This window comes from Triticum urartu, chromosome 3 (assembly GCF_003073215.2).
Source record: "Triticum urartu cultivar G1812 chromosome 3, Tu2.1, whole genome shotgun sequence".
NCBI lineage: Eukaryota > Viridiplantae > Streptophyta > Magnoliopsida > Poales > Poaceae > Triticum > Triticum urartu.
Window position 1 is genome coordinate 573,955,679 of NC_053024.1, and position 27,613 is coordinate 573,983,291.

At 48.7% G+C, this 27,613-nt stretch overlaps 2 protein-coding genes across 4 annotated transcripts; one reads left to right on the forward strand and one right to left on the reverse strand.

Annotated features, from left to right (window-relative positions):
• The first annotated feature begins 8,423 nt into the window (after positions 1-8,423).
• LOC125545096 lies at positions 8,424-25,622 on the forward strand. Of its 3 annotated transcripts, none has more exons than XM_048708964.1 (7): positions 8,428-8,723; positions 20,121-20,205; positions 20,304-20,640; positions 20,843-22,448; positions 22,545-23,564; positions 23,662-23,739; positions 23,828-25,622. In XM_048708964.1, the coding sequence occupies exons 4-7, from the start codon at positions 21,846-21,848 to the stop codon at positions 24,785-24,787; spliced, it is 2,661 nt and encodes an 886-aa protein (XP_048564921.1). In that variant the 5' UTR covers positions 8,428-8,723; positions 20,121-20,205; positions 20,304-20,640; positions 20,843-21,845; the 3' UTR covers positions 24,788-25,622. The 3 variants fall into 3 exon arrangements, with proteins under 3 accessions (XP_048564920.1, XP_048564921.1, XP_048564919.1); XM_048708962.1 differs by having other exon boundaries at positions 23,656-23,739; positions 23,828-25,618; XM_048708963.1 differs by lacking the exons at positions 20,121-20,205; positions 20,304-20,640 and having other exon boundaries at positions 8,424-8,723; positions 23,656-23,739; positions 23,828-25,618.
• Positions 8,730-16,865, reverse strand: LOC125545097 (senescence-induced receptor-like serine/threonine-protein kinase). The gene is made up of 12 exons (XM_048708965.1): positions 15,334-16,865; positions 14,593-15,154; positions 13,896-14,395; positions 13,269-13,413; positions 12,979-13,050; positions 12,830-12,895; positions 12,674-12,754; positions 11,558-11,715; positions 11,203-11,441; positions 10,811-10,940; positions 9,923-9,982; positions 8,730-9,839 (listed from the first exon to the last, which is right to left on the reverse strand). Exons 1-12 carry the CDS (start codon positions 15,428-15,430, stop codon positions 9,190-9,192), a joined length of 2,760 nt encoding a protein of 919 aa, XP_048564922.1. The 5' UTR covers positions 15,431-16,865; the 3' UTR covers positions 8,730-9,189.
• Positions 25,623-27,613: the final 1,991 nt, after the last annotated feature.

Genomic DNA, 27,613 nt, shown 5'->3' on the forward strand with positions numbered 1-27,613 from the left:
CTCCCTCGACCAAATCGTCGATGTCGTCTTGCCGGATCGTCGACCGAATCCAATCTCCCTGGATCCAGTCGCGCGGCAGGCCGGGTCTCGATGAGGATCCGCCCCGGCTGGTCTTCTTCCCCTTCGCCTTCGCCGTTGCCTTCTTCACGCGCTCCAAGGCCGCCGTCTTCTCCTTCCCCATTGCAGCGAACGGAGCTTGAGCGGGCCGGCGGCGCAGAGAGCAGAGGTGGATGCGGCAGAGAAACAGAGAAGAAAGAGAGAGAGAGAGAGAGAGAGAGAGAGAATGGGGCGCACTGTGCAAAAACTCCAATCCGGCGCCTTATATGGGGCCATTTCCGAGTGGCTGACTTACGGGCCCGGGCGAACCTGTCAAATCCCGCAATAGTTGTGCGCGCAATACATGGCGAAAAAGGTGGCGCAGAGATCGAGGCGACCCTACCTAATCCATCCCGATTACTGCGGCCTCCTCCGCCCCGCACGCTTCCCAAAATTCGAATCCTGCCAGATCCGCGAGCAGCAGAGCAACCTGTCAGACGGAAGATTTTTTCTGTATCAACACTCGAAGATTTTCAGTAGAAGTTCACTCGACAAACTAAGAATGGATCAAGGCGGCTGAAAAAGAAGTTGAAGTCATCATGATTGTTCATTTGATCTCAGTAAGATGCTTCCGAAGCGCGAAAGTTGAGTCGGAGGTATTCACTCCTTCTCCACTTGAACCCTGAACCATTTGGGCGCTAATGATGTAGCTATGTACCTAGGGTAGGGTCATAGGCCTGACCTAAACACCCTCCCCTAGGACATCACCCTAAAACCAGAAGCATTCAAGAGATAGCATCATCCACACGACCAGAAGCATTCCACTCGGAAGACCCGAAGACACTCGACCGCAAGAATTATCACTCGACAGATAGAAGATCTAAAGTCACTCTACACAGCAACGGTCAGGCGTTTACTCCATAGACTTAATAATCATTTATGTCACTTTATTACTGGAGTTACCTGTAACGACATCTCTTTATGTACCTTAAACCCCTTGTAACGTGGGTTGGCCGGGGTCTGGGCGCACTCTATATAAGCCACCCCCGCCACTGGGGGGTTCGCACCCCCTGTAACACACACACACATATAATCTAGTCGACGGCCTCTGGGAACCGAGACGTAGGGCTGTTACTTCCTCTGTGAACGGCCTGAACTCGTAAAACCCGTGTGTACAACTTCGCCATAGCTAGGATCTTGCCTCCTCATACCTATCCCCCATTCTATTGTCAGTCTTAGATCCATGACAACCAACGACCCCAGGGCCAGGGCGGCTGCGGGCGCCAGCGACGGCGGCAGGAGGAAGGGGAGAGGTGGGGACTAGAGAAGGGAGACGACGATGCACGGCCGGTCGCTCGCAGGGGCGACACGGTCGCGAGAGGGTGTATGATCTACGACGGCGTCTTCGCACTGGCGGTTGGCACGGCCTGTTGGGGCGCACGCAATCGCATGCGCGAGCCCGAGGACGCAGTGCAGTTCCAATGTTTCCTGGGGGCGATAGATCGCCGGCGCGTCCCGTGGATGATCAAGTAGGAGAAACCCTGTTTGCATTGCGCATCAGGCAGCTAAATGTGAGACCAGCAGGCCCAGCGAGCAAAGCTCTGGCAGCCTCGCTCTACTAATACACACGAACCCCTCAAAGAAAAAAAACCCAATACACACAGAGCTATGAACCTTTTTTTCCTTTGTAGGTAACCCTCTAGTAAGATGGATGAAGGACTCTGTATATTTATCATCGCAGGGTTAGAAGAGTTTATATACATGGGAGCTCACGAGGAGTCCTGGTCTACTGTTACAACTGATCCAAGGATAATGCCGTTCGTGGCTACGTGGGCGGAGGCGACGTGCGCGGGAGCGTGGGCGCCGTAGGACTCGGGCCACCTCGTTGCACACATTGGTGCAGGTGCATGTCACGTTTCCAACACCCCCCGCAGCCGAAGCGTGGTGCTCGCCAACGTTGAGGCTGGAGCGAAAGTTGACGAACACGCTCGTAGGCAGCCCCTTGGTGAAGACATCGGCGAACTGCGATGTGGTCGGCACATGCAGGACACGCACCTCGCCAAGAGAGACGCGCCCCCGCACAAAGTGCAGGTCGATCTCGATGTGCTTCATCCGCTGGTGCTAAACGGGGTTGCTCGACATGTACATGGCGGAGATGTTGTCGCAGTAGACGACGGTGGCGCGTGATGGCGGTCGGTGAAGTTCGGCGAGGAGCTGGCACAGCCAGGACGCCTCGGCGACAGCGTTGGCGATGCCCCTGTACTCGGCCTCCGCGATTGAGCGAGAGACGGTGGTCTGGCGCTCCGAGGACCAGCTGACGAGGTTGGAGCCGAGGTACACCGCAAACCCGGACGTGGACTTGCGGGTGTCCGAGAACCCCGCCCAGTCCGCATCTGAGTACGCCGTCAGGTCAGTCGTGGCAGAGCAGAAGAAGTGCAGGCCGAGGTGAGTCGTCCCACGAACATAGCGGAGGATCCGCTTCACCATCTGATAATGAGAATCCCTGAGATCATGCATAAATAGACAACACTGTTGCATGGCATAAGACAAGTCCGGTCGGGTGAGTGTAAGGTACTGGAGGGCACTGGCGAGACTGCGGTAGAGGGATGGATCATGGAAAGCGGGTCCGTCGGTGGCAGAGAGTTTGGATGTGGTGTCAACGGGGGTGGAGACAGGTTTGCAGTTGAGCATGCCGGCGCGATCCAAGATCTCGAGCGCATACTGCTCCTGGGAGAGGTGGAGACTGCTAGAAGTGTGGTGGACATTTATGCCAAGGAAGTGGTGGAGTGAACCCATGTTTGTCATAGAGAACTCACGGTGTAGAGAAGCGATGATGGACTGGAGGAAGGCGGGTGTGATGGCAGTGAGGATAATATCATCCACGTAAATAAGTAGGTATGTCGTGTCAGTACTGCGATGAAGCGAAAAAAGTGAGGAGTCTTCTTTGGAGCCCTGGAAGCCGAGGGTTGAGAGGTATGAAGTGAACCGTGAGAACCACGCCCTCGGGGCTTGCTTGAGCCCGTAGAGCGACCGATTGAGACGACACACGTCCCGGGGGCGCGCCGCGTCGACGAAGCCGGCAGGCTGCATGTTGTACACCGTCTCGGTGAGATGCCCATGGAGGAAGGCATTCTTGACGTCGAGTTGATGTATGGGCCACGAGCCGCTAGTGGCGAGGCTGAGGACGACGCGAACAGTGGCCGGCTTCACGACGGGGCTGAACGTCTCGCCGTAGTCGACCCCGGCCTGTTGGGTGAAGCCGCGAAGCACCCATCGCGCCTTGTACCGTGCCAAAGAGCCGTCCGTGTTGAACTTGTGCCAGAAAATCCATTTGCCGCTCACCACATTAGCACCTGCAGGACGAGAGACCAACGACCAAGTGTCATTCTTCAACAGCGCATTATATTCATCAAGCATAGCAGCGGCCCAGTTCGGATCCTTAAGCGCAGCGCGGTAGGAAGAAGGAATGGGGCTGATGGGCGTGGTGACAGAGAGGCTAATGTGCTATTTTGGGAGAGAGAAACCGGGCTTGGGGGTGCAAGTTCTCGGGTGGCTGTACCCGGACGGCCCGCAGGGGTTGACGAGGCGGAGCTGGCGCGGCGGGACTGGCTGGCACGGCGTCCGAGGAAGATACGGGCGTACGGGCAGGAGCGGGATGTGGTGGGGCTGCACTAGTCACGTGATCCGAGGGGAGGTGAGGCACGGGGGGAGACAGGACAGCGACGGGAGGGATTCGGTGCGCAGGGGTAGTGGGACCGCGCGAGGTGGATGAACCAGGTGGCGTGGCGGGGTTGGCGCTAGGCGGATAAGGCGCGGGGCCGGGCGAGCGGCATGGGCTGGTTGGGCCAGGTGGTGGACGGAGGCGTGGTGTAGGGGTGGGGCGCGACACAGGAATCGACGGCGCTGATCCCGCAACTGCGGGAGGCAGAGCGTACGAGGTAGGTAGGATTGGGTTTGGCAGGGGGAGCAGGATCTGGTGTGGATGGCGTAGATGTGGCCTCAGGGGTGGCGAAGGGAAATTTGCTTTCATTGAAGACGACGTGTCGCGAGATATAAACGCGCCGTGTACGGAGGTCGAGGCAGCGGTAGCCCTTGTGTTCTAGCGGGTAGCCAAGGTGCACGCAGGGAGTGGAGCGTGGGGCGAGCTTGTGGGGAGCTAGGTGGGTGAGGTTTGGGAAACATAAGCACCTGAACACATGCAAATGATCGTATGTAGGGTGATGACCATGGAGAAGAAAGTATGGCGTGAGCTGATTGACAGCGGAGGAAGGGCGACGGTTGATGAGGTGGTTAGCAGTGTGGAGGGCTTCGACCCAATACTCGGGCGGCATGTGAGCGTGGATGAGCAGTGTGCGAAGAACATCATTGGTGGTGCGCAAGAGCCGTTCGGCCTTGCCGTTTTGCGGCGATGTATGAGGGAAGGAGAGGCGGAAGGAGACGCCGAGGTGGGAGAAGTAGTCGCGTAAGGAGTGGGAAAGAAATTCCCCGCTGTTGTCGCACTGCACACATTTGATAGAGAGGTTATATTGGGTGAGAACGTATGAGAAGAAACGTTGTAGCGTGGCAGCGGTATCACTTTTGTTGCATAGAGGAAAAGCCCAAGAATAATGCGTGTAATCATCAAGCACAATAAGGTAATATTGATAACCAGAAAAACTACACACAAGAGACGTCCATAAATCACAATGAATGAGTTGGAAGGGTGCAGTGGTATGAGAAGTAGAACGAGTAAAAGGTAAACGTGGTTGCTTGCCAATTTTATAAGATTCACACACGGGAGAACCTTGAGAGTGATTATTACATGAATCAAGAAAGTTTGAAGCTAAAATGGAAAGGGAAACACGACTGGGGTGGCCAAGCCGCAAGTGCCACAAGTCGCCATTGCCTGAAACAGAGAACGCCCGAGAGCCTCCATTATTCGGAAGAAACAGATACAAATCGCCGGAGCTACTGGACCTCATGAGGACCTTCCCCGTTGCCATGTCCTTCACAGAGAAGCCAAAGGGGTCAAAAGCGACAATACACCAATTATCATGGGTAAAACGACGAATGGAAATAAGGTTTTGTATAATGCCAGGAGAGATAAGTATGTCAGTAAGATGAAAGGGAGGAAGAGAAGTGGAGCCGCATGCAACTACAGGAAGCACGGAACCATTGCCAACAGTAATGCTAGATGGATAATAATGCGATGTGGGGGAGACAGTGGTGAGGGTACCTGATGTCCCAGCTATGTGCGAGGTCGCGCCGGTGTCCATGTACCACTTGGACCCGGAGGGCGGCTGCTGCACTTGCATGTTGGAACTAGGTGGCCAGCAGCGCCTGCTGATCCCACTGTGGTGCGGAGGAAGACGACCCGACGATAGGGTAAGCTTGGTGTGGGGCGCCAGGACGGGGGGCGAGAACACCCGCGGCGTTGGGTGGCGTCCAGGTCGCGCGCCACTACTGCGAAGGGGGCAGCAGGGCACCGAAGGGCGCAAAGTAGCCCATCCAGGGCTGCTGCGCCGGCTGACCACGCCCGCCGTTGGAGCTAGAGGATGCCCCGGGGTGACCACGGCCACGCCCGCCGCGCTGACGATCACCAGACGGACTTCCTGAGCCCCCGCTGGGGACGGGAGACTTGCCCTTGTCGGACGGCGTGGGAGGGGGTGCACGATCACCGCCCGGAGCGCCGCCGGACAAGGAGGACCCACCGTGGCCGACGGCGAGGGCAGTGGCGCCCGTGGCCCGCTCGCGCTCCGCGATGTCGATCTCCTCGAGGAGCAACCGCGACCGCGCCTGAAGGAACGTGGGGAATGGCTGCTGCATCGGCAGGAGCGTCGCCATGACGTGGAAGCGGCGACTGAGCCCGCGGATGAGTTGCAGGGTGAGCACCCGGTCCGTGACCGGTTCGCCCATGTCGGCCATGGCGGAGGCGAGCTGCTGGAGGCGACGACAGTACTGGGCGATCGTCATGTTGCCCTGCACCGTCGCGCGGAAGTCGGCGCCGATGTGGACGGCGCGGCCGGCGGCGTTGTTGCGGAAGAACACCTCGAGCTGCTGCTAGAGATGGTACGCCGTGGCCTCCGGCGTCTGGATGGTGTCGTAGAGGTCGTCGGAGATCGTCCCGCACACCCACAGGACGATCGTGATGTCGTCGTTACGCCAGGTGGCATCCTCGTGCAGCGGCTCGGCTTCCTCCAGGACGTTCTCCTCGATGCGGTATTTGCAGAGCATGTACCAGAAGAGGTGGCGCCATTTGGAGTAATTCCCGGAGTCGAGCGAGAGCTTGAAGGGGATGTATGAAGCGATGTTAATATGATGCATCGACGGGAGAGGCGCAGGGGAACCTGAGGTGGACGGATCACGAGCGCCTCAGCATGAGGACGCACGACGCGGAGAGGTTGCAGCACAGGGGGCATCATGGGAGCAGCATGAGCCCGGCGCATGGTGCGGGCATTCGGCAACAGGGGCGCCGGAACGGCGGGCGGCACCGGCTGGGCGGCAGCCGGGGGCGGCCGACTCGGGGTTGGGGGCGACTTCCGGCAGGATGAAGACGGCATCGGCGTCCCCGAACGAACGAGTGCGGCGAAGGGGGCGGTGGATGCTCATGGCGGAAGCAGGGAGGATCGAGAGAAGCTGATACCAAGTAAGATGGATGAAGGACTCTGTATATTTATCATCGCAGGGTTACAAGAGTTTATATACACGGGAGCTCACGAGGAGTCCTGGTCTACTGTTACAACTGATCCGAGGATAATGCCGTTCGTGGCTACGTGGGCGGAGGCGACGTGCACGAGAGCGTGGGCGCCGTAGGACTCGGGCCATCTCGTTGCACACATGGGTGCGGGTGCATGTCATGTTTCCAACACCTCTTACAAAGCGGGTCAAAGGAAACTACGCAACAAAGCTAAAGCGCTAACAATGTACAAGACATACATGCTACTTCTTTTGTTCCAAATTACTCGTCGTAATTTTAGTTCAAATAGAGGGAGTACTTGCCAGACCAATTTGACGATGATACGCTCGTGATAACCAACTCAACTAGGATGATACGGGGACGAGCAGGGGCCTGGCCCCCCAACGATCAACAATTTTAGTAGAAGTAACTAGTAATTATCAACAAGATTCGATCAATATACGTACTCGGCCCTCCTATACTCGAATTCTGGCTCTGCCACTGCTTGTTGTTTTAAGAAAAATAGAAAAATTTGGCAAACGAATCATGGGACTATGATTGCCCATTTTCTGTTTAAAAGATGAACAAAATGGTTGCACATGAAAAGAAGACGTAAGACAAGCGTGACAGAGCTTGAGATTTTAATAAACACCTACTTTTCGCAAAAAAAAACGATCACCTACAGGTCAACAGATCCACCATCAGATATGGCGAGGCGAAGCGCACGACCGTTTGCTCTTGTCGGATCTCGGGGAAATTACTAGTTAACGAGCGCTCCTTCGGAAGCCTCACAACGATCAATGTCACTTGACGCGCTTTCAGACATTCCTCACGTATCGTGTTCTGGGTGCTCTCTCCGCATTTTATTTTTATTTTATTTTTTCACACGCGTTTTTGGCTATTTAAACGGTTTTTCTTATTTTTTGATGTTTTGGTTTTCCACCTATCTTCCTTAACTTTTTGATAAAAAATTAAAAAAAAATTTGCGTGAAAAAACACGTTTTTTCTTTCACGAGAGTCATGGTTTTGCTTTCGCGAGAGTCACAACCATGCCTCTCAAAAATGAAAAAAAACACGTTTTCTGTTTTTTTTCCTCTTGCCAGAGTCACGGTTTTGTTTTCGCGAGAGGCACGGTTGTGCTTTCGCGAGAGTCACAGCGGTGCCTCTCGAAAACAAAAAAAAACACGTTTTCTTTTTTTTTTCTTTCGCGAGAGTCACGGTTTTGCTTCCGCGAGAGGCACAGGTGTGCTTTCGCGAGAGTCACAGCCGTGCCTCCTTGGAAACAAAAAAAATACGTTTCTCTTTTTTCTTCTTCCGCGAGAGTCACGGTTTTGCTTCCGCGAGAGGCACGGACGTGCCTCTTTCGAAAAGGGAAAAAACCCGTGCTTCCTATTCGGTTTTTCATCCGGTTTTTTTCGTGAAAAAAAGTTTGTCAAATCTATCAACATGTGATCTAGTTTTGAAGATCTCGATGCGAGGAATCCAACGGTGAAAGCGATTCGAAATTTGAACACATGAGTATAAAAGATAAAACATTTTAAATAAATAAATTTTAGAAAAAACTCTTATATTACGACAAGTGGCGCGCTATATATGCACTATTTATCGCAACCCAAAGAGTTGGAGTGATCTCGGCCGCTCGATACTTGGCAGTGGCGTGGGCCGACTGGGGCGAGCAAAGATAAAATACGAGGGGTTCCGCCTCACGGATGCCCGCGGGCCGTGGCCGCCTGCTGGGCTTCTTGCGCGGTTGTGTCCACGCTGTAACTTGACAGGTCAGTGTTGCTAAAAAAAAAAGACAGGCCAGTAAGGCCTCACCCCTTCGCCGTCGGGCACGGCGGCGGGGGTCGCCACCCACTTCGACTCCACACCAGGGCACCGCCGCACGCCCATCGATCGGGCAGCACCGGAGCTGCTCTACCGCAGTGATGTGCTGCCCCCAATTTCTCGTACAGCTCGGGTTTCGAGGCGCAGGCGCTGCAGCTCGCGGACAAGTCGAGGAACTGCCCATGGCGCGAGCGGCGAGACTAAGGTATGTCATGTGCCATTTCTACTCAGGTCCTCAGGCTCCAACTTGTGTGCCATCGCATGTAGTGTTGTGTTAGTCGAAAAACTCCGCAGATGCTCGGATGATTTGGTGGAACAAACAAGTACTTTAGATCTGAATCCACATGCTCGCAATAGAGAATGGGGAATAAAAGGCCGAATCCTTAGGCGGCAATGTGTACGCAGACCACTTTGTCTTAGGATTGCTGTGGACCTGATGTACGGGCACTAATTAATGGGCCACCGAGTTCTCAAACGGAAGGGGTTAGGTCTTGATGCACGAGCAGCTTCATGCTTGAGCACTATTACCGGTAGAAACGAGCAATATTAGAATCTGAAAGTCATACAATTACTAAACACCAGTTTACGGACGATCAATGGCAACACAATTAAGCAAATTACCAAACATTATCTAAGAGGATCCGACAAGAAACACACTAGGCGTCTCCCTTTCACCGTCCAGAAAAGAGGCTCGTTTGTGAAATCCCATTGGTATAGCCAGACTGGAAGGATATCCCCTCGTTTCTTGCTCTTGAAATCATCAGCCGGAACTGCCTTGGAATTTCAGTATCCATGGAGTCCGTATGTCGAGGGGTCCCAGAAACAGCTGGCAACCACACTTTGAGCCTTGAAGCAACCTCGGTCATGGTCGGCCTGTTGATGGCTGCGTTTTCGAGGCAGTTCATGGCCAGGTCCACTACACTCTGCAGGGAAGTGGCATCGTACAGATCCAGCAGTTTCTTGTCTGCAACATCGTGAATGCTGCCGTTAGCTATCTTTTGCCGCACCCAATTTGGTAGGTGGACAGCTTGAGGGTCCATAACTACTGGGGATTGGCCGGTGATGATCTCCAAGAGCACGATGCCGAAGCTGTAAACGTCTGTCTTGACAGTGAGTTGGAAAGTTGCATGGTACTCAGGGTCGAGGTAGCCAAGAGTGCCAGCAGCAACAGTAGATATGTGTGTGTGGGCATCGTTAAAAGCCCGTGAAAGCCCGAAATCAGATATTACCCCCACCATATTCTTGTCCAGAAGGATGTTTGGGGTCTTGACATCTCTGTGCACTATTGATGGGGTGCATGCCTTGTGTAGATACTCCAGTCCTGTAGTTCATTAGGACTCATACTTTATGAACACACACATACGTACATGACCTAAAAGGTAAACATGTAATTGAAATACAGACCTTGCGCAGCATCAAGGGCAATATGAAGTCGCTGTTCCCAGGTCAAACTATAGTCATCTCCTGCAATCAAGATGTACCAAATTAATGTAAGGGCCATCTGATACGTGAATTGTAGCACAAATACTGGGTTTTGCAATATTTGCTCATAATTTCCTAGATCGATGATGATTCCACACACAAATGATTAACCATAGCATCAATTTTTATGATAAAGAACCATAGCATCAATTAGCGCGTTAAGATCTAAGACCTGCATAAACAGTCACTTTGATCTTCGAGACCTCACTCCTTTTCATTCTCTTTACCAGAGCATTTTCATATACAATTCCAGTTAACAAGGGAACCTAGATATTGGAATTATTCTTTGAGTATTTATCTCTCTAGTTTCTTTGTTTCTTACCGCCGTTTGAAGGTGTACAAGTTCATAATTTGTGACTATCATGTTATGGTTATGACGTAGGTAAGAATTTATTTGTGGTATCCCCAATTTGTTAAGAATATGCAGCTCTAAGAATGCAGCTATGGTTGTCTCTAGCAGGAGCAATAACGGTTTAGGCAATCAAAGTACACCTTTACAAGAAAAAATAGTTTTGAAACTCCTGATTGCAGTACCATGTCAAAGCCAGAATAGTTTGATTTTAGAGTTTCTTTTTTATACTTATGACCAGGTCCTGTCAAAATTTACTTTTTATACTGTGAAGCACGGTATATTTGTAAAATTTGAAAAGTAGGTGATTCCGAAGTTCTTAATCAAAGCTATTGACATCTGGGTCTCGTGTAGTTATTGGATTCTCGAGAAGTAAAACCCTGAGCGGGTTTAGGTTTGATTGAATGATTCAATTTTACTGAGTTAAAGTACAATACATTAAAAAAAATTAAGAGAGAAACCTCCTTTTAAAAGCTGTTTAAGATTTCCTCTAGGCATGAAGTCATAAACGAGTGCAAGGCACTTCTTGTTCTGGCAATATCCTTGCAAAGTCACGAGATTCTTGTGATGAACTTTGGACAAGGTTTGCACCTGTGGTAATAGATATAGTTACCAAACATCCTAGAACTGAAGCCAGTTGTATCATTTTATTCAATATGGACTGTCGAATTGGTTTTAGGTGTTTTGCAGACCTATAGTTTTACTTTTGGATGACTTGTAACAAACATTGGAGTAATTGAGACTGTAAGCATATATGATGCAGAGAGCGGGGGTAATAAAGCTTCCAATTCCAAAAAAAAAAAGTTTCTATTTGAGAAAGTAATGTTATAGCCTAGTTGGCTTTGTGCAATACCTCAGGGAGGAAGTCTGTTGATTCTGATATTGATGTCTCCTTAAGCACCTTAACAGCTACCTCATCACCATTTTCCAGTGTGCCATGATAAACAATACCAAAACCTCCTTCTCCAATGATTGATTGGAAGTCATTAGTTATGAACTTCAGCTCTGCATACGTGAACCGTCTGATATCAATATGTAGGGGAGTCTCCTCCTCTTCATACATAGCATACTCTTTATCGTCTCCCGACTTCCCTGCAGAGTCAATAAGTTGTGCTTTATTTGAAAGTTTAGGTCTGAAGCTGCTTTCTAATGTCTACCACCTATCGCATTCATGAAAAGGAAATTTAGAGCATAGAACTTTGCTTTACCTTTCCAGTATAACTTCCAGAGTGTGCCCATCACTACTAGGAGGGACACCAGTACCACAGGAACTATCACTGCAATGAGCATGATGGGTGTGGTGCTCTTCTTCTTATTTGAGCAATACGTATCTTTGAATTTTGAGCATATAGGATTGCCTTCTAATCTAGTGGCATCATTACACACCATATAGGAAATATGAACTTATAAGATGTTAGCTATGACGGCTCTCCAGAATTATGATTAGAAGATGCCTCAGTTTTCTAACACGGGTAATGTGCTAAACATGTATGCACTCCGAAAGAACTAACTTCATGCTTTCTCATCTATGTATTCTAAAAGAAGAAACTTCATGGTTTGTAAATCAGATGCAGTTACTATGGTCTTTTTATACCTCTCCTATTGGTTGCCATAGACAATAAAGCGTTTATAGTTACTAGATGCTCGTACATGTAACTGAGGGCATGTTTGGATCAATGCAAAGCTCTGTGAAAGTGTGGCTTCACACACTTTATGTCACCCAAATTGGTTATCACAACTTAGTCATGTATACGACGTTCAATGGGTACAAAATATCCATGCTACTGCGCCTGACATAACAGCTCCTGGTGCAACAACAATACAACATGTACCAGCCTAACATGGGGAGGCGGCGAGTTAGTAGCAGTAGGTGGCAGAGGGGCTTTGTTACCCAAGTGGGGCTGCTGTGGCATAAAGTTAGATACTTGTGGCACACAACAAGTATAATACTCCCTCCGTTCCTAAATATAAGTCTTTTTAGAGATTTCAATATGGACTATATACGGAGCAAAATGAGTGTATCTACACTCTAAAATATGTCTATATACATCCGTATGTAGTTTGTATTGAAATATCTAGAAGGACTTGTATTTAGAAACGGAGGGAGTACCAACCAAACTGTGGCCGGAGGAAGTCCAACTTGTGAAACTCTAGTTTGGTAACGTGTGGCATAGTTGTTGTGCAAAGACTGTTGCTAACCCTTGAATTTTTTTCTATCAGGCTCAACCCTGTTTCTTTTAGTTTGAGTATCTATTATTTTTATGCAGTAAGAAAGTGCAACATTCAGTCAAAACAAAAAGGATTGTGCAATAGAGCATGCAAACCTTAAGTCAAGCAGACCAGCCTGATATCTTTGAAGAATAGAATGAGGGATTGGTCCATCGAGCTGGTTATATGACAAATCGCTGTAAAATAATAGTAAAACCATTATTTAAAATTTATATCTTGAACCAAATATTACAATCAACACAGAGACTTACAAAACTTTCATTGACTTCATTTCGTACTCTGGAATACCTCCTGTCAAATTGTTGTGTGACAAATCCCTACATGTTTTTTGTGCTTAGGGTCACAAAGATGTCAACATAATCTCATTAAGTCCATTAATATTTTGTGGTAGGTCACTTACAGGGTTTCCAGTGATACCATGTTCATGAATAATATGGTTAATCCACCTTTCAGTCCGCTGGTAGACAGATTTCTGCAAAAGAAAAATCGTGTAAATACAGATCTGTTAATTCAGTGATTGTTTGTCAGACTCTGTCCAATAATATAGTAAAGATGGCTGTGAGAGGCCGGGGGTTATCCTCCTTTTTGAAAAAAAATATATAACACAATGCTCTTAAAAAATTGAAAATATTGAATTTTGATGTTCAGCTTCCAAAATGTATATGGTACAAGTCCCTGTTAGGTTCTTACACTGCGACAATCCTCGGATTCGGGTTGCTCTTAGAGTAGTCGCAAGTCAAACCTTCCCAGGAATACTCTCTCGGTGAGCATGGATCACCATTCCAGTTTATTCGTGCCACACTGTAGTGCTTCTTGACTTCTTTCATGTATTTGACTACAACAGAAAAAAGAAAGGCAATGGAAACAGATAGAGCGGAATCAAAAGGCTGTATACGTTGGGTATGGGGGCTTATATACTTTAAAAGAGACGAAAGCTGTGAAGGAAGAAGTCACGAAAGTATTTCCTATGGGAGCATTATCTTTTTGTAGAACTGAATAAATTGCATTGATTCATTTCTCTAATATTGGATTGGCATGTATAAGATGGCCTATTTAGCAGTTAAGATGGAGTACTAAATCAGTTGGTTGATGAACTTGATGTATTTATTACTTTGCTGGTGAAAATCCTGACAATGACAAAATGGTTTTGGGGATCTCAGGGGTCTAGACAGTCAATAACATTTTTAAAAGCATTGATGATAATGTGAATAAACTGCCGGAGGTGTTCAAGCAGTTAAACCTACTGAATAAACTGCATGATGATAATGTGAATCTACCACAGGCACACACATAGTATATGTATACTTGGTGTCTTACCGTCTTTGGAGTCAGTGGTGAGGTTATCCATCCGGACGAGAGAGTACAGCTCGAACGCATTGATGAGCGGTGGGAGCACCGAGTTGTTGGTCTTGTTCAGGAGGAAGGAGGCTGCGGGGTTATGCAAGAAGCGCCCATTCTGGTGCATGCTGTCCACCTGGGATCGCGAAGGTGAGAAGTCTGGGAACAACATTTCGTCGCCGCTGTAGATGTTGAACGACCTATTTGGATTGTTGTCAACGACCTCGGCAAAGTGGAAGATCGGGAGAAGCTGCAGGTTCGTTGGGTCCAGGTTGGGACCCACTGCCACATTGATCTCGAAGAAGGAGTAGTTTGTGTCTAGGGTGCTGGCCTGCTGGAGGATGCCCTCTGGTACCTGGAAGGTGTTGTCGCCGGGTAGCCTCCTCACTGGACTGCTAGTGTTTAGGGTCATCCAGGGGTAGGTGTTGTAGGAGAAAGACCAGCCCTCCCAGAACCGGTCGTACGGGTCCAATGGATATCTGCTTCCCACATAAAGACATTAGTTTTTTATTAGTAGAAGCGATTGCAAGGATTCAGGAAACACAAAGACCAAATTTAAACCGTTGTACCGCTCAAATAAATAAATAAATAAGACATTGTCAGGCATAATTAAGATCAAGTTAAAAAAAGATCAAATCCAACATTATTATTATTGTTGATGCCAGTCTTCTCTCACCTTGTGATAAATTCAGTGGCTTGACCAAATCTGATCCGTCTAAAATAGCTGATTGACACCGAAGAATTCACAAAAGGGTACATCACATCTTGCAGTGGCCTCAGCTCCAACGAAGACATGAACGGTGTCCCTGTACCGAAGTTTATCAGGCAGACCAACAGGTTGTTGCCCGGAGCAACGGTGAGCACCTCCTTCCATATTGTGCTTGATGGATCCCAATTGGTCAAGTTCACCGCCTCCCAGACATTGACACCGATATGCAGCCCAAACCGAAAAACCGATCCGCTCATAGTACTGTTCAACCCATCATAGTTGCCATAAGTAAACATAGCCCTCACCAAAAACTTCTTACCAGTGGCGGATAGCAGCGTGTAGCAATTCCTTGAGCCCTGAGGGAAGCTCCTCAAGGTTTTTTGTTGCTCATTCGCGGCATCATCCATGAACTCTGTTGAAATCTTGTGGCTCAATCCACCATCGACAAATCGATGATCAGAATGGTATTGTATTCCTGTTGTGCTGTCCTTGTTGGTGCGTCTGTTTCCGCAATCGATGCTTATGAACCCTGCACAAGGAGAATATGTATCAGTTTTATGTGTTTCAAGTTTACGATCTAAGGAAAGATCACGACTAGTGTGACAGATACTCAGTAGATAATAATATGTTATCGCTAAGGCTTCAGTAAAGTGGGATTTCTTAAATTGCACTCCAAAGTAAACTAAAAAATGCAGTGGGGCACATTACCCGAAGTAGACTGGCCATAGACTCGGGTCATCATGAACAGCAAGGCCAAGATCCCCGTCAGTTTTCTACTTGCTGAGCAACTGAAGCTGATCACCATGGTACTCTTGGGTTCTTGCAATGTTTGCAAGTGGTCATGCAAAAAATAAGCGTTTGTGTTTCTCTGCTACAAATGTACTGTCTACGCAGTTCTGTTCATGATTCTGTACGTAGTTATATAGCAGAGAAACACAACTTAGTACTATTTGGATTAACTTGGCCTCGGCGCTCGATTAACAATGTGGATGAAACAAAACGTTCTGTTCATCAGTAGGTAGCCTTTTCATCATGTAAGAAATGCAACTTGCATCTCACCTAAAAACTGAAAATGCAACTGGCCAAGTTGTCATGGAGTTTAGTTTGACTGGATCTGCGCTAACGTACTGCCCATCAGCGTCATAACGAAGTCCCAGCTCAAGATTGATGCATTTTTTCTTGGCGAATACGCATAGCATGCGTATCATCCATTTAAAGAAGAGGACGGCGAGATGCCGGTTACGAGATGGGTTCATTTTTGGCGAACCATGCATGCGGCTTGCTCCTACAGCGATGAACCAGTCTACTGTGGTAAATTCAACGAGAGTAACAAAGTGTATATCAGTAGATCAGTAGTTTTAAGACAAAAAGAAGAGGGCAACTTGCAAGACCAGTTCGTCGACGTTGGCCAAACCCAGCGAGACCTAACTCCGCTGACGTAAGAGTGAGCGACAGCACGCATGCCGGCATGCGTCCCCTCAAGCTGTGAAATCTCAATTGGTTGTTTTACCCGTGAATTTTCCATCAGCATGCGGTTGGGCAATGCATGTCGGATTCTGATGTTTCCTGGGGAGGACGCAGCGCACTTCCAGTGTTTTGTGGACCAGCAGGCCCCGCGAGCAAAGCTCTGGTAGCATCTTGCAAAGCGTTGTTTCAAAAAGAAAAAGACCTCTTGCAAAGCGGATCAAAGAAAACTACAGAACAAAGCTAAAGCACCAACAATGTACAAGACATACGTACATGCCAGTTTACAGACCGATGAGCGGAACTCAAGCTGCAGGTGGAGGTGGGACTAAGTGGGACTAATTATCCCATCCCACTTAAGTAGCATTAGTGGACTCTCATTGGATTTGAAAAATATTAAGTGGGCTAGCCCTATTAGCCCATTGGGACCCCACCATAACCCACTATTTACTTGAGCCTTGAGTTTGTCTCAAAAAAAAAACTTGAGCCTTGAGTGCCCAGCCGAGAGTGGATAGAGCAAGCCGCACGAGTGCACAAATTCCAGGCGGCGGCGGTGCTCCACTTCGCCGCCGCACCTTCTTGGCTACTCCTCGCACCACCACCTCACACCTTGCCCCTCCTCTGACTCAGACGTTCTTCCTCTTTGCCTTGCTCCGCCGTCCCCATCAAGAATCACCGGTCCCTTCTCTCCAACTCGGGAGGCGCCGCAGCGTAGCAGAGGTACTCCGAGCGCCGCTGCTGATGGACGCCGTCGCCACATCCCATCCTCTTTCGCCTCGCACTCAGGTCCTTTCGGCCTCCACTGCCTCGCATCTTCTACCCCGGTCGGACGCGACCCCTAGGTCATCGGCTGCAGGTAGTCCATCTGATTCATTCAGGCTCGATTCATGTTTCTCTTTCTGTTAAGAGTCAAGACTCAGATGCTGATGGATTGCTCGTGTATTCAGATGTTTGCTTTCCTTCCAAGTTCAGAGTCAAGATTTACTAAAATTAACTTTTCCCCCTTCTGTTTCTATTAGAGATGTACTGATTCATGAAGAGAAAATTTGTAGTCTGTAACTGGCAATTTGTGATAATACAGCAGGTTCTTTCCTTCTTAGTCCATGTTTTTAGTTGCAAATGCATTTGTTAAGTGGGATCCCACTTAGTCCCACATAATTTATGTTAGTTTTGGTGGGGTGCTCACTTCTTTAACACCAAACCGTATTGGGACTAGGTGGATTGTGGTGGGACTCCCACCTACAGTCCCACTTGCAGCCTGAAGCGAAAGCATAGGAGTGGCGGAACCACAACCAGAGGCTTCGAAGAAGCTGATCCAAAGCAAACTTGCGTCACGTACAGAAAAGCATGGGGTTTCATGACAGAGGCCCCCACCGAACTACCGCCGAAGAGAGCCCACTGCCCTCTTGCTCTGGACCGTGGAGTGGGAACCATGTGGGTGTAGTTTTGACGAGAAAGCTTACGACGAGGACCCGTGTCGAGGATAGGGGACAAACAAAACCACCAAGCGATGGTGCCAAAGAAGCATCGGGTCAAGATCCAAGCCTTACCCCCTGCCCCGCGTCGCTCCCCCGCGGGCAACCCAAACCTAGCCGCCAGAACCTACCCCCACCCGCTCCCTCTCCCCCCGCCGCCGCCGGCGGGCGCCGCCGGGCAAAGCCCGTGCGGTGCCAGTGGCGGCGGGATCTCCTTCGCCCTTGGCTGGAGCGGGGGCCGCGGGGGGCCTCTTCTTCGCTCAAGACGGCGGATCCCGGAGGCCGGCGTGTCGGATGGCGCTGCTGGAGGCGGTGGCGTGGGGCAGCGCAGCCGCTGGCCGGTGGAGGCGCGTCGTCGTGGCGGAGCGCGCGTGCCGGTGGCGGCGCGACGTTTCTCTCGTGGCGGGACTCGTCTTGGCCAGATCTGCGGCTGCTGGTGGAGGAGGATGGCAGCGGATGCGCGACATGGAGTCTGGCAGGGCAGCGGGCTTGGACAGAGCTGGCAGTAGTGTGGTGGTGTGCTTGGGCAGTGGCGGCGTCATCTGGAGGCAGCGTAGCAAACCCACGGCCAGGCTGGTGGTGGCGGCGCTGCAATGGCTCGGCCAAGATGGAGTCTTGGCGAGCAGCGAGTGGCCGGCCTCCTCTGCGCGGTGTGGTGATTGGCGGGGCTCTCTCGGTGGCGCGGCTTGGTTCTTCGCGGAGGAGCGGGTCCGTCCGTCGCAAGGCCAGCCTTTGGAGTGGGTGTAGGCAGTTGCGGACGGTCATGGACCCTGCCGGAGGTGGGGATGGCTGTAGTCTCTTGTTCAGGCTGGGAGTTGGTGCGGTGGCCGGGTTCTTCTTGGTCATGCAGCCGGTCGTCGGTCCTCAGCTTTGCGGCTACTTCGACTTAGAGTTGCGGTGGCGGCGGTGCGAGGCAAATTGGACGGTGTAGCCCATTTCCAGGAGGCGTGGTGATGTGCGTTTGCGCGGATGAAAATCCTGCTTGGCTTATGCCGGGCCGGCGGCGATGGCACCTGTGGGTGTCATTTCCTTCTTGAAGGCGTCGCCGAGGTGTGTGCGCCATGCCCCTCGCTCACTTGGAGTTGGTGGCTGTCTCCGGGCAAAAGCCTCGATTCGATGTTGGATCGGCACATTGGCGGCGTCCTCGACGTCGTATCTCTGTTGGGAGCTTTGTGTGTGGAGACATGGTCAGGTCCTTATTGCTCTCCTCCGGTGTTCGTCGCTGTCCTCTGTTGATTCTTTGCGGCGCTATGTACGCTTATCGCTGGTGTTTTCAAGTAGGTGCTTCTCTTAGATTGGAGCAAGTCCCGCCTTCCACTTGCCACTTCCTCTTAGGCGCTCAGAGTGGATGGTGCGTCGACAAGCGATGTTTTATGGAAAGTGGTGGTCTTCGGAGGTGTCCGGCGTCGGTCGACACGCAGTGTGTGTCAGCTGAAGATAGGCTCTTCTGTGTTGTAGCTTGCTTTGCGGTGTTGTCCGCTTGTAATCTTGGCCGTGTGTGGTGTGGTGTGTGCTACGCTCGTTGTTCGCAACGTGTGGTAGCTTCTTGTAATTTCATTTCTGCCTTTTATAAAGCTATGGCACGTCTAGGCGTACTCTCGAAAAAAAGATCCAAGCTTTCCCAGAACAACACCATCACTGCGCTATTAGGACCTGGGTGCTCCCACATCTCGCTCGCGAGGGGTGAACTGGCAGGAAGGGGAGGGGAGGACCACGACGGTGCCCCCAGGAGGGACGCGGCACCTGCAGGCGTTGCTGACGCATGCACCAAAGTGTTGAGCTTTTGCTCGGTACATCCCACTTGCCTTGCCGAGAAATCTGGTCATTGAGCCCCCGCCACAAGGGAAGGCCCACCATGACGGGATCCGGGACACCTAATCTAGACCTAGGCACAATCACCACAAACGGCAAACCTCACCACCACCGCTTCCCTCATCATCCACATAGTCAAGGGGAGCATCCAACACCACTGCCATGTAGCTCGTCGGAGAGGTAATAGTGCAGCCCACCTTCTATGTCTACCTCCCCGGTATCCAAGAGCCCGAGCCACTGCATTACCCCCAGCCCTCAATGTTCACAACTATTGGAAGATACCGCCAGCCACTGATTATCGAAGATAGGACACCGGTTGTCAGAAAGGGGACGGGAAGTGACTCCCCCCATCCCCCATTGATCAACCACCCGACCACGACTAGATCTGAAGACCGACCCACGTCGGTGACTTCGCTTGGCCCGGTTTACGCAGGGGAGGTCATTGCATCTCACACCGACCGCAGCCCCATGGCTCACAGCCAAACCAGCGAGAGGGTCATTCCTCGCCGACGGCCAAGAGATCATAGGGTCGGATCTGGGCTGAGGGAGACAAATGAGGTGGCCGATGACCTTAACCGATGTGAAGGGGAATGTGCTACGCAACAACAAAATATCATGCACGAACATGTGTAGGAATGATATGTCCATTTTGCATCATGCTTTTATATCGATATTTATTGCATTATGGGCTGTTATTACACATTATATCACAATACTTATGCATATTCTCTCTTATTTTATAAGGTTTACATGAAGAGGGAGAACGTCAACAGCTGAAATTCTGGACTGGAAAAGGAGTAAAATGCATTAGTGCACCCTAAACTTGCTGGTTAGGACCAAAACGGTCCTCAAACTCTGAAACTGTACTAGTACGGTCCTAATACTTGTTCATACAGTGCTCATACGGTCCTTCAATTTGATTCACAGGTCCTGGCGTACCTGAAACATACGAGTTCGCTGTACAGAGGCTGGCCACGTCAACGTGGGGAAGTAAACTTTGTGTTCGGCCCCACTAGTCGTACAGAATTTCCCATCTGCCCTCATCTGTACGAGACTCGTTCTCTTCTTCCCCTGTTTCGAGTCAGGAGCAGGGACGCGAACACGCGGTGGAAGGGACGGTTGATTGGCACCTCTGCCGGTCCATGCGAGCAGCGGGGACGGTGGAGGAACGAAGGGCCGCACTGCAGTAACTGCAGGCGGCGGTGCACGGCAGCGATGGTCGGCCCTGTACAACGCCATGAGAAAGGGGCGGCGCCCTCGTACGGTGAGTGTCAAATTTCCCACATAGCTGTGAAAATTTGCCCCTGAAAAGTGTTTTCCACTAGATTAGGCAGTTGTTTAGCGATCCCCCATGATTTATGCATTGATTTGGTGGCATTTGACGTACATTAGGCTAGGGTTTACATATTTGTAGGGTTTATCTCAAACTGAATGTCTCAATTAGTTCAATTTTGCTCTTTTTGCAGCGGAAGACAGTGACTTTTTCACTTTGGAGTTCGTTCATGGAGGATTTTTCCATGGCAGTGGAAGAAATAGAGCCTATCTGAATGGGAAAAAGACTTGTTATGATTTTTGTGAAACTGGGTGTGTATGCATGAAGATGTTTGAAGATTTGGTAGAGCATATTGGGTATGAGACGGCTGGTAGGGTTTCCATGTACTGGTTGCTACCTGGCTCTCAATTGAATGAAGATGGTGCAAGGCTATTATCGAAGGAAGAAGAAGTTTGTATTGACATTGTGAGAATGGTAAAAGGAGGGCACCGATACTTGATGATTTTTCTGGATCATGGAAACAACTACAATGGTGGACGAGGATCAGCGTGGGATGTCGTGGTTGGCACTCCACCGACATTTTTACCTCCTGTTATCAGTCCTAAGAAGAAAATCATGGGTGATGTTAGTAGTGAAGAGCAGAGCACAGTGGATGGCAGTTATGTTGACGTCAACACTATATGTGAGGCCAATGAATTTGCAAGCAATGAGGAAGTTGTTAGGTTGAGGCCAAGAGCAAAGCAAGGTGATGTCAATGAAGAAGGATGTGACGGTGATGATGATAGTGAAGATAGTGATTATGTTCCCGAGATTGTGGACAGTGATTACGATTTGGAGGATGGTGATGAGGACTTGGTGCAGGAGCAACTACATTCTGTTAGTGATAGGAAAGGGAAGCAAGTGGTTGAGGATTGTAACTCTGAAGATGAGAAATTAGAAGCCCCGGAGTCAGACGAGGATGAGATGAAGTTCAATTTCAAATCTTTTACGGCAGAAGATATGCATGATCCAAAGTTCCATGTGGGTCAGCTATTCTCATCAGTTGATTTGCTAAGAAGAGCAATCAGGGAGTATAGTGTGAAAGAGAGAGTGAGCATCACATTCCCAAGAATGATAAAAGTAGGATTGGAGCTAAGTGTGAGGATGGATGTCCATGGTATCTTTATGCCTCATTGGACAAAAGGACAAATTCAGTTATGGTGAAAACCTTCAACAGTGTGCATCATTGTAGCAAGAAGTGGCAAGTGAGGGCATTTACTGCCAAGTACATTGCTAACAAGTATGTGGAGAAAATAAGAGCTAATGAGAGGATGACCCTCAAGGGATTGGCAGCACTTGTGCAGGAAGATTCCAACATGACAATTAAAAGAGGGAAGCTAGGGAGGGCCAGAGGACTAGCTTTCAATATTATATATGGAGATGAAATAGCACAATACAACAAGTTGTGGGACTATGCAAATGAGCTGAGGAGATCCAATCCAGGAAGTACATTTTATTTAGACCTTGTTGAAGATGGCCAGTTTGAGAAATGCTACTTTTCCTTTGATGCTTGTAAGAGGGGTTTCCTATCAGCTTGTAGGCCTGTTCTTTTCCTCGATGGTTGTCATTTGAAGACACAATATGGAGGCATCCTACTTAGTGCAGTAGGAATGGATCCCAACGATTGCATAATTCCTATTGCACATGCAGTGGTTCAGAGAGAAGATACAAAGGCTTGGAGGTGGTTCTTGACAACTTTAAAGAAAGATCTTGGTATTGTGAACAATGATCTTTGGACTATCATGTCCGACAAGCAAAAAGTGAGTGTGTCTTACCTAATTTTGAACATTTTCATATTGTACATGGGCTGCATTTAAATATTATTAACACTTGCTTTATGAATTTACTTATGTCAGGGTCTAATAAAGGCAGTGAAAGAACTGTTTAGTGGTTCCCCACATAGATTTTGTGTCAGGCATCTTTGGCAGAATTTCAACAAAAATTTTAAAGGTGAGGCCCTCAAAAACCAACTCTGGAAATGTGCTAGAAGTAGTACCGAAGGGAAATTTAGACATAACATGAATGAGATGTTAGTTCTAAACAAAGAGGCACATGATTGGCTAGAGGAGTTGGACCCTCCAACATGGGTTAGGGCATTTCAAAATGAATTCCCAAAGTGTGATGTCTTGTTGAACAATAACTGTGAGGTGTTCAACAAGTATATATTGGATGCAAGAGAAATGCCTATAATCAGCATGTGCCAGAGGATTAAAGGACAACTAATGGGAAGAAATCATAGCAAGCTGCAAGAGGCCTTGAAGTGGCCTGGTACTATATGTCCAAAGATAAGGAAAAAATTGGACAAGAATGTGGAATTTGCTAGAACTTGCTATGCTTCACCAGCTGGATTGGGAATCTTTAACGTCAATGATAGAGGTGTAGACTACGGGGTCGATTACCAGTTGAGGAAGTGCAGCTGTAGGAGATGGGATTTGTCTGGCATTCCATGCAGCCATGGAGTAGCTGCTCTTAGATATGACAAAATCAATCCAGAGGATTATGTTAAGTCATGTTATTCTATTGCAACATATCGCAAGGCATATGAAAACATTATTATGCCATGCCGAGATATTAGTGAGTGGAGCAAAATGAATGGCAGAACTATCGCACCACCACCATTGGTAAAGCAGAAAGGAAGGAGGAGGAAGAACAGGAGAAAACAGCCAAAAGAGAAACAAGGGAAAAAAGGAGTAAAAATTACAAGGGCAGGGGCAATAATCCATTGCAGCTATTGTGGAGTTGCTGGCCATAACATTGGTGGTTGTATGGACTTCAAATTAGGGTTAAAACCAAAGAAAAAATCTGAAAGGGTCAGAGTGAGGGCAGAGCCTGATGTTTCCTCCTCCTCGGATGAGGAAGAAGCAGTTGTCACTCAGGTGAGGCCCTATATCTAGCTTCATGATCTTCATTATGTTACTAATTATATGTTTCAACATGTAAAAATTGCCATGCTTTTACTGTTTGTAGGAACAGAATCAGCGGACAGAAGGTTTAATTCAAGAGCCAGTACATTTGTATCAGCCTGAGATAATTAATATTTTAACACAGGAGGTACTTATAGTAATTTATTTTCATTACACATAGCAAGTTCATGTACAAATGTTTCATGTATGATCCTCAAAATTGAGTTATATTTCAGAGAGAAGCAAGCCAGAGGGAAGCAAGCCAGAGGGAAGCAGTCCATCAAGGTCCATTACCAAATTCTGTTTTCATAGAGGAGCACATCATGTCTCAGCCACCAGTTATCCCTACTACTGCAACAAAGGAGGGCAATGTTCACAGGAAAAGAGAGGTTCTAGCATTGGCAAAGCTGAGAGCCGCAGCTGAGAAAAGAGAAGTTGCAGACCTAGCAAAGTTTGAAGCAGCAATGGCAAAGTTGAAAGAAGAAGAGGACAAAATTAAGCTTGCAGCTCAAAAGAGAAAGGAAGAGCTGGAAGCTAAGAAACAAGCAGCCGAGGAAAAGAAAAAAACTATACTAGAGGAAAAGAGACTTGCTGCAGAAGAGAAGAGAAGAGCTACTGAGGAAAAAAAGAAAAAAGCCCAAGAGGAGAAACTTGAAATGGCAGAGAAGAAAAGGCAAATGATGGATGAGAGAAAAAGAAATGCAGAGATAGAAAAACAAAAGAAGGCCGAGGAGAAGAGAAGGATTGCAGAGGAGAAGAAAATGATTGCAAATACAAAATACCAGCAGGAGGAGGCAGCTTTTCTGATACATCAAGCAGAGGAGTTTGAGAGGCAGGAGAGTTGGAGAAAATTTAAGGAGGCTGAGGAGGCTGCAAGGCAAAATGCTTGGGAGCAGCAGAACAATCAACAAGACACAACAAGGAATGAAGAATGGGAGCTGAGAAAGAGGAGAGCTGAAGAAACAAACAAGAAAGCCATGGATGACCAAATGGCAGATCAAGTAAGGAAGCAAGTCGTGTTGGAGGAACAAATGAAAGAAAGAGCTGCAGGAACTAGTTCAAGGATCGAGGAGGCAAGATTTAATCCTTGCGTTGTTCAAGGAAACAAGACAAAGAAAAAAACTGCACCTACCAATCAGAACATGACATGTTTTAAGAAACCTAGAAAGGTTAATATGTTCGACGAATTTAGGTAAAGGGATGTGAAGTTTGGAATGATCTTCATCTTTTTTTGTGTTTCTGCTTATGATCAGGTGCAAAACTTGTAATGGCAATGTTTTGTTTATGATCATTGTGTTGATCATGAAGTGTAAGAGGTGTCTTCTGATTAGGAAACTACTATTGCAGACCATGTGTTATTTATACTGTGGAACTTAATTACCCAGTTTTTTCAGCTGCAAAAATCATGTTTATGTGTGCTTTAATTTGTGTGAATCTCTTGTTTCTGAGCTTCAACACTTTTTATTCTCATTCAGCAAATGCTTTATATTTTAAACAGTGCATTGTGCCAGTAGCGGTCTGTACTGTTATTCTATTCCAGTTCTATAAACCAAAATGCAGTCAACATCGTTGATTTTGTTTCGCCATTTACATTTAGCAAGTATTGTTCATTTTCATGCTAAAATTTCACAAAAATCTAGTTCAAATAAGTTCATTTCATTTCACTCATAAACTAAAATCACAAGTTGCTCCATACATACAACAATTGGTTTACAAAAGCCATAGCAACTTGACACACACAAGTACATGATCTTCATGCACTGGACACAGAAACAGGACACACACTTGATGCACTCCTCAAAGAGCATCACCTGAGCCGTCATTGCCATCCACACTACCCAGCATTGTGGTGAACTAATGGGTCGTGTTGCACTTGTCTGACGACGGGAAGTATAGCGACAGGTCACCTCCATGCCCACCTCTGCGGCAGGACAGTGCACTTCTTCTCCATGGCCGCCAAAAGCGCTGAGCGTCACCGCTGAACTACCATCGCCGACAGCCGTCGCGAGCACCAACGAGCTCATCCAGGGAAGCCGGCCGCGGAAGGAGAACGTGGCCGGTCTCCGGTCGGAAGCACGGCTGACGACGGGCGGGGCAGCGACGACTACGCCCGACGGGAGAGACGATACGAGGCTGCCGCCCTCGCCTGAGACCGAGCTCACGGTCACGCTCGCGCCACCCATGGGTGCGGGAGTTCGGCGAAAGGAGGTATTTTGGGCGGCAGTGTGGCGCCGGCTACGCGAGTACGGCGGCGGATGGAGGGATTTGGGCGCCGCGGGAGTGTGCGAGGGTTAGGGATTTGAGAGCGTATTGGGGATTTCTGCCCACCGGAGACCAAGTCAACTGACTAGTGGGCCCTACGAACGCTGACATGGCCAGCCCAATACGCTCTGTACAGCGAACTCGTATGTTTCAGGTACGCCAGGACCTGTGAATCAAATTGGAGGACCGTATGAGCACCGTATGAACAAGTATTAGGACCGTACTAGTACAGTTTCAGAGTTTGAGGACCGTTTTGGTCCTAACCAGCAAGTTTAGGGTGCACTAATGCATTTTACTCACTGGAAAAGGAACAAATATTAGAGACCTATTCTGCACAACTCCAAAAGTCATGAAACTTCACGGAGCATGTTTTTGGAATATATAAAAAATATTGGGCGAAGAAAGTATCAAAGCGGGGCCACCAGCCAGCCACAAGGGTGGAGGGCGCGCCCCTCGACCTTGTGGGCCCCCTGGCAGGCCTTCGGTGCCCATCTTTGGCTATATGGTGTGTTTTGACCTGGAAAAAATTAGAAGAAAGCTTTCGGGACAAAGCGCCGCCTTCTTGAGGCGGAACCTGGGCAGAACCAATCTAGGGCTCCGACGGAGCTGTTCTACCGGGGAAACATTCCTCCGGGAGGGGAAATCGTCGCCATCGTCATCACCATCGATCCTCTCATCGAGAGGGCTAATTTCCATCACCATCTTGATACGTCTCCAACGTATCTATAATTTATGAAGTATTCATGCTAATATATTATCATTCTTGAATGTTTTACAATCATTTTATAGCAACTTTATATCATTTTTTGGGACTAACCTATTGACCTAGTGCCCAGTGCCAGTTGCTGTTTTTTGCTTGTTTTTACATCACATAAAATCAATATCAAACAGAGTCCAAACATCGTGAATTTTTTTGTGGATTTTTATGGGCCAGAAGACTCCTGATGGGCTAGAGCAGCACCTTGGGGGTGCCCCGAGGGGGGCACAACCCACCAGGGCGCGCCAGGGCCCCCTAGCGCGCCCAGGTGGGTTGTGCCCACCTCGGTGGCTCCTGTATCCCTTCTTTGCACTATAAATTCCCAAATATTCCGAAACCCCTCGGGGTTAACCTAGATCAGATGTTCCGCCGCCGCAGGGCTCCGTAGCCACCGAAAACCAATCTAGACCCGTTCCGGCACCCTGCTGGAGGGGGGAATCATCTCCGGTGGCCATCTTCATCATCCCGGCGGCCACCACAATGAGGAGGCAGTAGTCCACCCTCGGGGCTGAGGGTTTGTACCAGTAGCTATGTGTTTAATCTCTCTCTCTCTCTCTCTCTCTCGTGTTCTCGAGATGCCACGATCTTGATGTATCGCGGACTTTGTTAATATAGTCGGATCATATGGTGTTTTTCCCTCTCTATCTTGTTGAGATGAATTGAGTTTTTCCCTTTAAGATCTCGTTGTCATCGGATTGAATACTTTTATGGATTTGAGAACACTTGATATATGTCTTGCAATTAAATACTCGTGGTGACAATGGGGTATCGTATTGATTCACTTGATATATGTTTTGGCACTCAACTTGCGGATTCCCGCTGTGACATTGGGGTAATCTATGCATAGGGGTTGATTCTCTGGTAGAAATCTTGGGGCACTCTTTGTAGTTCTTTGTGTGGATTGAGTATTATGAATATGAATATACTTTGGTGTTATTCTAGTACGAACTCTAGGATAGATCGAACGGAAACAATAGCTTTGTGTTATTTTAGTATGAACTTT

Excerpts from the sequence above, each read along its gene's own strand:
- LOC125545096 (XM_048708963.1), top strand. The coding sequence starts at position 21,846 with ATGGTGAAAACCTTCAACAGTGTGCATCATTGTAGCAAGAAGTGGCAA. Across the intron at positions 22,449-22,544 it reads TCATGTCCGACAAGCAAAAA|GGTCTAATAAAGGCAGTGAA; the intron begins GTGAGTGTGTCT and ends TACTTATGTCAG. Across the intron at positions 23,565-23,655 it reads AAGAAGCAGTTGTCACTCAG|GAACAGAATCAGCGGACAGA; the intron begins GTGAGGCCCTAT and ends TACTGTTTGTAG.
- LOC125545097 (XM_048708965.1), bottom strand. The coding sequence starts at position 15,430 with ATGGTGATCAGCTTCAGTTGCTCAGCAAGTAGAAAACTGACGGGGATC. Across the intron at positions 15,155-15,333 it reads CTATGGCCAGTCTACTTCGG|GGTTCATAAGCATCGATTGC; the intron begins GTAATGTGCCCC and ends CTCCTTGTGCAG. Across the intron at positions 13,414-13,895 it reads CACCACTGACTCCAAAGACG|TCAAATACATGAAAGAAGTC; the intron begins GTAAGACACCAA and ends TTTCTGTTGTAG.